At 32.3% G+C, this 11,193-nt stretch overlaps 1 protein-coding gene across 2 annotated transcripts; it reads left to right on the top strand.

Moving 5' to 3' along the window:
- Positions 1 to 5,615: 5,615 nt before the first annotated feature.
- LOC136068546 (inositol oxygenase 1-like) lies at positions 5,616 to 9,479 on the top strand. 2 transcript variants are annotated; one of them, XM_065775856.1, is made up of 11 exons: positions 5,616 to 5,786; positions 5,941 to 6,046; positions 7,247 to 7,328; positions 7,432 to 7,636; positions 7,730 to 7,789; positions 7,876 to 7,928; positions 8,045 to 8,167; positions 8,402 to 8,471; positions 8,597 to 8,675; positions 8,794 to 8,895; positions 9,090 to 9,479. In XM_065775856.1, exons 1-11 carry the CDS (start codon positions 5,756 to 5,758, stop codon positions 9,106 to 9,108), a joined length of 930 nt encoding a protein of 309 aa, XP_065631928.1. In that variant the 5' UTR covers positions 5,616 to 5,755; the 3' UTR covers positions 9,109 to 9,479. The 2 variants fall into 2 exon arrangements, with proteins under 2 accessions (XP_065631928.1, XP_065631929.1); XM_065775857.1 differs by having other exon boundaries at positions 5,618 to 5,786; positions 8,794 to 8,875.
- The last annotated feature ends 1,714 nt before the right edge of the window (positions 9,480 to 11,193 follow it).

The following is an 11,193-nucleotide window of genomic DNA, read 5'->3' on the forward strand; positions in this document are numbered from 1 at the left end:
TCTTAGGGCCATTTTGTGTCAAGAACTTCTTTTGTGGAGAGAGCATCTCAAGCTATTTCCACACGAGCATTTTGAACATCACATGAAATTTTTTAGTTTCCAAAGATAATGTTTCCATTCCTGTTTTGAGAGAGAGGAATCTAATTTTTTGGGGGTAGGCCGATTTGACCGTGAATTTACCTTGGCTATGGGGAGCCTAGACTAGCTGATCAGGTGGGAAGGAATTTGTAAAACTTGGTTAGATAGTGTTTCTATCAATGGTTTGAGCGAGAATATTTATGTCCCAATCTGAATCTAACTGGTTTTTTAGCTGGCAAACCTAGTTAATATCACGAGGGAACTCTAGGGTCCATTTGGTTAGAATGATAGAAAATGGAGAGTAGATGAAAATGTAGGAGGATAGAAAATATTTTAATTTTCCTCATTTGTATTTAGTTGGGAGAGTGGAAAAATGGAAGGATAATTTTTTTTTTTGTTTGGTTGAAAATAAAGTTTATATAAATTTATCATCATGTCCCTATTTAAAAAAAAAAAAAAAAGTTGACACATTATACTTTTAAAAAAATTGTGTATAGATTGACACTTCATTAAAATAAAAATAAAAAGCATAAGAAATTAACCCAAAACTGTTTTTTTTTTTTTTTTTTTTAAGAACAAAAACAAAAACCAACCAAAATTAAAAAGAAAATAAACATATGAAAAAAAAAAAAAAGAAAAAAAAGAAAAGAGGAAGCCAACACATTGGACTCACCTCCAACGTGAGGGGTATTCTTGGAAGCTCATGAAATAAGCTTCCCCCTCCCAATTTTTTCCCGATTTTGGGAGAAAACTTTTTGATAGGCCCAAGAAGAAAACACCCAAGCCCCACTATTTATTTTCCTTCCTTCCCACCCAACTAAACACACACCAAAAAATTTTCACTTCTCATTTTCTCTCTAAAGTTTTCTATCCACCTTATTTCAACTCTAAACAAACACACCCCTAGTGTTGCTTAATGCCTGTCGCCAGGGCCAGCCCTAGGCTTAGGCCACTTAGGCAATCGCCTAGGGCCCCCTATTAGAGAAACGCCCCCAAATTTTGGGGCAAAAATTGAGATATATATATATAGATATATATTTTTTTTTTTTGAGATATAGGAAAAAAAAATTAGTTTTACATTTTTCTTTTACTTTTAAGAAGTACCAAGGAATTGAGTAATGTTAGAGATATTACAATTTTAAATACTTAGGGCTTACAAATATGTGTCACTAATTACAATGAATAATTTAGATAGGAAAATACTATAAATACTATAAATTTTACTTTAAAATATTTATAAAAATTGATGTGACAATTAATATGATTTATAGACGTCAACAACCTATTAAATGTATTTTTAAATTACTTAGTGATGCATCTTTATAAGTATCACGTTGTAAAATTTATAATATCTCTAACATCATTCATTCAAATATTTGTTTATTATCTTATTGAAGTGTCATTAATCGCATTCATTGCTACAACAATTGTACGTTTTTTTAGTAAAATTTGTTACAGTTTTAGCATTTCTTCCAAATATATATATATATATATTACAAGATAAAAAGAATGCATTCTTGTTTTATAAAAATTATGATATTGAAAACTAGTTAAATATTATTTAATTAATAACAAAAATGCTATATTTAAATATATCGTCTTAACCCTCAAAATTTGTTAGGCCGCCTCTAGGCCCTCTACCTATCGCCATGCAAGGACCTCTGCCCCTTTCGCATGACTCTCTCTCGTATGTCATTCATTCGGTGCTAATGGCTGTGTGTCACATAGGAGTAGCTATATTTATATTTATATTTATTCTACTGGCTTCACCTCTAATTTTCTTTTGATCGGTAAATTGTTGTTTGTTTTTATATCAAATAGATGTTGCGTTTGGTAACACATGTCCAGACTCCAGAGAGAATAAATTATAATAGAATGAATTCTGACAAAATTCATTATTATGAGAAGTAATGTTTGATATTATGTTTAAAAACTTAATTATGTTTATTAAAATTGTATTTGGTTATAACATATGACAAGCCATTTTCTGTCATTAAATAATGATTTATTTATTAAATATTTTCTCTTATATGTTATTAATACGTATGATCCATGAAAAAATTTGAATAGAAACAAAACTCAAAAAATGTGTAGGGGAAAAAACAAATGTTAAGCTTTTTTTTTTTTTTTTTTGAGACGAAAACAAATGTTAAGCTGATCCTGGCTCCATCGCTATAAATAAATAAAAATAAAAACCCAAAATTCATATCTAAATTTCTTATATCTGTTATAAAACTAGTTTAAATATTTGTTATAAAACTAGTTCAAACAAAGCTGATTCCACTATGTTTCCAAGACTTTTTCAACATCCAATCCTTTAATATATATATTTTAAAATTATAAATAATAAAAAAAAAATCTCATTGAAGCGTGCAAAAGCCATGAAGTAATTAGATCGTTGTAGTTGTAGACACCATTTTTTGCAATAGTCATTTAATCAATGAATAACACCACAGGCAAAAATGTCATTTTCCACTAACTATCAACCGATCAAATCAATAACAAGAAACAAAACGCAACATCAACGAAAGAAGCCGTGATAAATGTAGAAGGAAGGGCTCCTACTCGTGGAAGTAGGACCACATTTCCAAAATCTCCACCAGTCCCATCTTTGCAGTCAAATAATGGTCAAGAAGTTCATGTCAAAATAAAATGACCACAAAAAAAAAAAAAAAATTTGAAGGAAATAACTTATGATATTGAAGTAGGACAAGGGGAACAACAAATTCTAATTTAGATCACCAAGGGTAGATTTAGAATAGCTTGGATTTTGAAGAATTAGAGTTAGGTTTGGTGGGGAATAGGCTAGAAAATAATAGGGATTATAGGGTTTTCAAAGGGGACAAGGATTAATAAGGTCTGGGAATGAAAACAAAGGTGAAAATCAAGATTTGGGTTGCTGTGAATAGCAATATAAACAGTAACTGTAAATAGTAAAATTAATGATAATAGATAAATTTTAGGAATCACACTTATACTTCCTAAAGCATCACACCTAAGGTTCTTTGTCATCACACCTTGGAGAAGGTTGCATCACACAAACCATAAAAGAAAGTTTCATAGCCCTTAAATTCTGAAAACATTCATTAATAATCAACTCAATAGAAAGTACTACGTGTGCGTTTGTTTAGCAACATGTCTACGTTGCTTCTACATTTGCATTTTTTGGCTAGTCCCATGGCACTATTCATGGACCAGCCAAAGCACAAAAACACGTAAACAGTAACAAGTGAACAGTGTTTTCCCATTTAAAAAATATCTTGCTATAGTGTTTTTAACAATAAGTTTTCAGCAAATAAATGGTATCCAAATAGGCTCTACAACTCTTTAAATAGAAAACTAATACCTAATCCTAGTTGAACTAGGATTTCTTAAAACCCTAATAAGACTTAGACTTGGACTTGGGCTCAGGCTTTTACTACTAAGTCCAACTAAATAACCAAACTTAAAATAAAGCTCAAAAGAAGATCTAATGGATTGTTAGCACAACCCATTCTGGAATATTATGAAATTACAAAATTGCCCTTGATACATAAAATCAAATAAAATATAGGAAACCTGTCTTCTTACTGCCTCCTGCATCAGACATTTTAGTATTTTATGAGTAAATTATATACAAAATGAGGGAAAGGTATAAAGCTATTTATTAACATCACATCTAAACTTTTAATCAAGTTTGCATGTTGACTTTTAGAAATAAAATATGATAATGAGGTTCCTTTAGGACACTCAAGTAGTGGGCTCAATAGACTTAAAGGACGTTATGTAAATCTAAAAGTTTGAAATTTCATCCACCACACTAATGATCCATGGAGTATCTAGGGTATCTCATGAGCAAGGAGAGGAATTGTCTAGTCAAATATTAGAACACCACTTCTTGATATATAATTTTTTTTGGGTAAATATGATCATGAAAATTAATTAACTTGTAGCTGGAGAAAGACTTTTTTCCATTTCATGCAAAATTAATGGAGAGAATCTTGGTGTAAAATATTCTTTACCATCACTTTTACTTATACCATTAAATCATTCAATACTATAAATATGGAAAATTATTATGTACTTCCAGAGTATTATAAATGCGTACTCCCTCCTCTCTCACATGAATGAACAAGATTCACACCGCCCCCCCACCCCCCTTTAACGTAACATCATCTATCCCTTTAGATTCGTACTCTTAGTTGGAATATTAATTTATAACATAAAAATGGATAAGATTTTATTTATTTATTTATTAATTTCTCAATGAGACATATGTCTGTGTAGGATTAAAATTTTCAAAATAATTTTTATGATGATAGAAAAGTAGGAGGATAGAAAATAATTTTGGTTTTCCATCATGTGTGTTTGGTTAGGAGGATGAAAAAGTAGAATGATGGAAAACTAATATATATTTTATTTGTTTAGTTGAGGAAAAAAATGAGAGGCTGACATCATAATTAATTAAGTAAAATATAATAAATATTAATTATAAAAATTATAATATAGTAATAATTATATTTATATTAAAAGAATGAGTATTGTGCACCTTTGGAGCAGTGAAAATTTGTGGGCTCAAGTGGAAAATCTTGAGCCCCACTATTTTCTTTCCTCCTCATTTTCTTTCCAACCAAATGAGAGGAAACCATAATCTACTCTCCATTTTCCCTTCCTCTTTTTTCACCCTCTCTATTTTCACCCCAATCAAACATTGACTACGAATTCTAGATGATTGTAATCCAATCATTATTACATTTTAGATATATGAAAATAACTCTTTCCATTTTACTTATCAAAAAATAAATAAATAAAGTCTTTCCTTTTCAAAGAAAATATATAAAATCTTTCCTTTTCAAAGCATTTGAAGTAAATCTTGGCATAAAATTTAAAACCATAAAAATTAAATGGATAAGATTTTTTTTTTTAAAGGGAATTATCCATTTCCTTAAATAAGCGTTTGCACCACCTCATTTAAAATAGCATAAAGCTTAGAATATATACATTGAACTCCAAAAATCATCCACATTATATTATGTACCGGTCATGCCTAATGAGACTTTGCTTAGTATATATGCAAATATACAAGTCACTGTAACTCATACAAAATAATTTTTATTATTATTCAGCAAAAAAAAAAAAAAAAAAAATTATACATTTTTCGAGGGTAAAGGAAAAGAATAAATTATAGTTATTATGTGTAAAAATAAAGAAACAATTAAAAATATTAAGAAAAATTATTATTTTAAAAGTTATTTACTAAAATAGAAAAAAAAATTAATTCTAAAATAGACAATAACTTTTGGATAATACATGAGCTTAATCAATCCTCCCAAAAAAAGTGAAAAACACAGCCAGATGATACAAAAAAAGTGAGGAGTGAGTCAGAAACACGTAAAATCTATGCGGGCCCCCACATGGACTAATATTTTTCTCAAAAAAACAAAGACTTTAAAATTTGCATGGCAAATTATGATATGTGCCAAAGAAAAGTCTGCAAAGGTTTTTCAGGGAAGGACTCGGACACTGGGAATTCCCAGGGAAGGACTTAATTAATTGGCCTCTTCTCTCCGCTCATATAAATACATGCTGCCTTTCTCATCAAAATTTATGCAACCACAACCATCGCTTCATTTTTCTTCTTCCCTTTTTTCCATTTTGCAGTACTGCTAGTATTCTTTTTCTTTGTTTTTGATTCAGGATGACAACCCTCACTGACCACCCCCACCATGGTATTTTTTATTTTTATTTTTTAAATGTTATTTTCTAGCATTTTTTTCATGTTTTTTAATTAAGTTTTGTTGGTAATGTTTTTATCTCATATATAGTTTATATATGAACACTATTATATATATATATATATAAATATTTTGTATGTTAAAATAGGAGTTGAGTTGGAAGAGAAGAAAACCCCTGCTGATGAAAATGAATTGATGGTGGATGCACGGGGATTTGTGGCACCTGATAACAACGCATATGGTCGCACTTTTAGGTTAATTTACTTGCCTTTTCATTTAATTTTCGAGCATCATCAATTGCTTAAAGGAAAAAGAATGTTGAAATTTTTGTTAGATTGTAGGAATTGCATGCCCTGATAAAGGGATCACAGTGCTACTCTAATAAATCGTTATTATTTTTTTTTTGTTCTGCATAATTTCTTTCCCTTCAATTAACCATCACCAAACCAAAAAACGAGTCAAATGATTCATAATTCTGTTAGCCATCATGTAAAGAGGCACATTTTAGAGGCCTTTTCTCACTTCATCTAATTCCTGCAGGGGATTTAGTGAAATAAATGAGCCAAACTAGATAATCTATGTTATTGTTATTCCTAGGGGCAAAGTTGCGAATAACAAAGCTAAAAATAAATAAATAACTAAAATTTATTTATATATTTATTTAATATATTGTTAAATTATATATAATCTAGTTTTTTTTTTAAATACATATTCTATTTATAATTTAATTATTTTTCACATTTGTCATCACCGTTTCCCCAAGCACTTGTTTTATCTAAAGCACTCTCATGGCTACCCCTCTCTATTCTCTTTCATATCTACCTAATTAATATTGAAGTCACCTAATCAAAGGCAGCAAAATACTTTCAACCAGCCCCGCCCGACCTTGACTTGCCTCGGTCTTACCCTACATGGGTTTTTCTTGTCCCAAAAAGAGAACAAAGCAGCCCTAATTCGACCCACCCCATCCATTGTCATCCCTTTAATGAGTCACTAGATTATAGTTTAAACTTGAAAGTATATCGCCAATTCATTTCATCTTAATGAAGTATACAATCTAGTGCTTATTATTAATTATTAAAAAAAAAATTAAGTTGTTGTTTTTACTTCAAATACAAAAGATGGGTCATACGGCCCCAAAACTCAAAACTGAGCTTGTACTTACTACTTATATGTATTTTTGCTTTCCAATTAATCTAGGAATATAAATTTTTTGCAACTATTGATATGGTCTGTTGGAATTGATAAATGTACATTATAAAAGTAATATCAGTGATAAGATCATATAAAAATAATGTTACTCTAATCACAACTTGTTATCTTAGTAAACGGTAAAAAGTTCTCTCTCTAATTATCATTGCTTTTTTTATTTACTTATTTATTGTTTTTTTTTTTTTTTGGGTCCTTTAGCTCTAGATCCTTGTAGGATTTATTAAACATTTACGTGTGAACAGGGATTATGATGTTGAAAGCACACGGCAGAAAATTGTTGAGGAATTCTACCGGATTAATCACATTAACCAAACCTATGACTTTGTAAGTACAATTTGCAATGTTATTTCTTTCAAGCTTTAACCAACAAAATCTATCAATGCTATATCTATTTGTACAAATTAAACTAATTTTGATTGAGTTGTAGGTGAAAAGGATGAGAGAAGAGTATGGCAAATTGAGCAGGGTGGAGATGAGCATTTGGGAATGCTGTGAACTTCTTAATGAATTCGTGGATGAGAGTGATCCTGACTTGGATGAACCTCAGATTGAGCACTTGTTGCAAACGGCTGAAGCCATCAGAAAAGACTATCCCAATGAAGACTGGTTGCACTTGACTGGCCTCATCCATGGTATACTTCCTTCTCCATCTTTTTAAGTCTATCATTAGAGTTATTTGGTGCAATAATACGATAACTTCATTTTTTTTTTATAATGAATCTTAGATCTTGGAAAGGTTCTTCTCCATCCTTCTTTTGGAGAGCTTCCTCAATGGGCTGTTGTAGGTATGAATCATGCTCACATATAGTTGCATGATTTGTTATCATTTCCTGTTGTTTTATTAAATTACTAATCAAGATTATTCACATAGGTGACATATACCCTGCTGGATGTGCCTTCGATGAATCCATTGTCCATCACAAGGTGATTGTTTTAATAAATTTTGCGTTCAAATCCATATGAGTTGACTAAACACTAACTTAATATTATTCAAATCATTTTTCCTATAGTTACTCAATATTCTGACCCTGTTGCCACAGTATTTCAAGGAAAACCCTGACTACAACAATCCTGCTTATAACACCAAGCTTGGAGTTTACACAGAAGGTTGTGGGCTCAACAATGTACTGATGTCATGGGGGCATGATGACTACTTGTACTGGGTAGTATTTTTTAAACCTTTACTAACTTTTTAATATGGTGTCTTTGTTACCGCTTCACTTTGTGATGCTTCTGATACCCTTCCAGTGTCTATAAATTTCTTGGTTCTCCCATTATGGAGTGATTTGTAAACTCAAAAGTGGACAACAAAGGCAAATAGCGTCGTAATTTTCTAGTGCTCAATCTTATTTTTTAAACAATTACAGTGACATTTAATTTCGGTTTCCCATTCTCAGGTAGCTAAGGAGAATAAGACCACTCTACCTTCAGCAGGTCTTTTCATTATCAGATACCATTCATTTTATGGTAAGAAACAGGATAAAAAATAAGAAAGGGTGTGGTTCCTTTTAGTGCTATATATGTTCGGATGCCAAGCCATTGTTGTATTCTTGTAATTAATTTGGTACTAAAAGAAGTAATTTATATTGCAGCCTTACATAAGGCTGGGGCATATAAGTACTTGATGAATGAGGAAGATATTGAGAATCTGAAGTGGCTCAAAATATTCAAGTAAGAAATCCACTACCCTATTTGGGAAAAGTGCTAATTGGGAGGATGAATCTTGTCCGTCCTGTTTGCATATTGCCTTGCTGCATAAACCAATTTTCTCTTGCTTTTCTATGTGCAGCAAGTATGATCTTTACAGCAAGAGCAAAGTTCGGGTTGATGTGGAGAAAGTTAAACCATACTATCTCTCTCTCATTGAAAAGGTAAAACGCCGGTTGAATTAGTAAGTGCTTCATTTGATATATGAGAAGACATGATTGGGAAATTTAGATCAACAAAATGGTTTTTGGAAAAAGTGGCTGTTTCCAAAAAGGAAAAAAAATTGTTGCTATTTCGCTGGATTAATCTGCCACTAATACGGAGCTTATTTATTTCTTCTTTTCTAATCCCACGTTTCTTTGAAAATTTGTATTGCAGTACTTTCCTCCTAAGCTGAGATGGTGAAATCAGTAGTTCTCAAGTTGGGAGAAAAGAAATTCATGAAGGTGATGAAATGGTAGCAGTTAAATAAATGGGAGAAATCAGACTATCTGAGAGCCTCCTCTTTTGTTTTTGATTTTGTATTTGTCGTGGCTGCAAAAGCTTTGATACCAAATTGTTGCACAGAACAAAGTCTCAATTTCGGGTGTCACAACTTTTTTTTTTCTTGTTTGCCCTCTCCCTTGATGGGGTGGAGGTGTTTCTGCGTTTCAAATGATTTCATTGAGATTGTAAATAAAATAAGATTGTACTGTTGCTACTTCTGAGGAAAATCTCTTCGTATTGTCTTCTCAAATATCTATTTCATTGCTCTCAAACATTCAATTATCTCTTTTAATGCTTTAAAACATGAAACAAATTTCATGATGCCTCTTTTTTGTACCATACTTTTGTGTGACATACCTCAGAGCCTATGACTCAAGCAGTACCTCACTATCTCCTCACTTTCTTTAAGGCGAGAAAGTATCCCATGAGACTACCCTCTCACCGTGCAGAATCCGCCTTTTTTTTAAATTAATTTTAAAAAGAGAAAGAGAGAGCAAACATAGAGGAATGGGGGCTAAAGCCCTTGCCCAATCAATATCACTGGAAGTATTGAGGGTTTTGAGAGTAATCCTAGATGGGTGTCGGGGATGTTTTGCGACATAGACCAAATATGAAAATGGCCCAAATCTCTCATTGAGTTCTTTAGAAGTGATTATTTGTAGAAAGTATCAAGCCTAAAATTTCAATATTTAGTAAATAAAAGCCAATCTGAAAATTTATAAAAACACAAGTAGTCCGAAACTTCAATCCTCAGTCAGTGAGAAGATGAAATTGAGAGAGTCTGTGAGGAAGAGAGGGAAAGTTCACCTGTACTCATATTTCCACCCCAAGCTTTGGAATTGTGAGAATGTTAGCTAGCTGAATAGGCTTTTCGCTTCAACTCTAAGGGTAAAACGTGTTTGGTTGCTTTTGAATCTAATTGGGGCCTTTTGTATTGAGTCTGGAGTGCTCCAAGTGACTGGTTTTTGGACAACAAAAGAGGTTTTGAACCCCAAGGTCTCAATCAAAGAGGTTATGGTTAGATTTGCTTTAATTGGGTAAGAAGGTTGGCTTGCTTTTTGCATAATTTGGAAAATGAGTGGCCTAAATTCATGGCCGGATGTTTCCTAGACATGGCAGGTCTTTGAAGGCTACATTTGGTTGTTGTAACAGATAAGGCTATCCACTTAAGGTCAACTAACTATTTTAAGGCAAAAAAAAGTGTAAAGCAGTGTGGTGGACCTTTTTATGTACTAGACTAGGCTGCTCCTAATGTACTATAGCCCAATGATTCTAGGGTTGAAGAGTCGGGACTGGCTTAATTGAAACTTATCTTAGGCCAGTTTGTGCGCAAGTTAAAACCCCTAGTAGGAATCTTGATGGAGTCATGAGCCCATGGTAGGAAACACTATCACAAAAACGTTATAGCAGGAGAAACATAATACAATAGGATAGCTAAAATATTTTAACTAAAGTACTTGCTACCGACCAAAGATAATATTTAAACAATTTTGCAAAAGGAAAATATGATAATATAAGTATGGCAGGAATGAATTAGTAACAAGAAAGATAATGTTAGCACTTTAACAATAGTAGTAAAAGAAGGGGGTTAGTTTGCTAAACTTGGCTCGTTGACAGATTTAAGTCTAAGAAGGGAACCAATCCCCAGTGGACCTAAGTAGCTTAATCTCAAATTTTTAACTTGCTAGAGAGCATGCTATTGAGAGGGAGAGAAGTGGATAGCCTATTGGTGCATGCTTTCCATTCCTCACACCCCTGTTTTGCTTCCTCTCGATTATCTTATTTTCTTTGTTTATCTTCTTTGTTTTCTTTGTTTCCTTCTTCTCTGTTTTTTTTTTCTCCTATTCCTCCTTGTTGTTGTCTACTGTGCATGGCCAACGCCTTTTTATACTGCCTGCTGTGATAAGATTTACCATTTTACCCCTCAACTACTTTTATCCTGTTGTGGGTGTCCTTCCCGGACTGCCCACTGGTCTACTGGTTGCCCAGCCACCAC

The sequence above is a fragment of the Quercus suber genome, unplaced genomic scaffold, assembly GCF_002906115.3.
Source record: "Quercus suber isolate HL8 unplaced genomic scaffold, Cork oak 2.0 scaffold_121, whole genome shotgun sequence".
NCBI classification, from domain to species: domain Eukaryota; kingdom Viridiplantae; phylum Streptophyta; class Magnoliopsida; order Fagales; family Fagaceae; genus Quercus; species Quercus suber.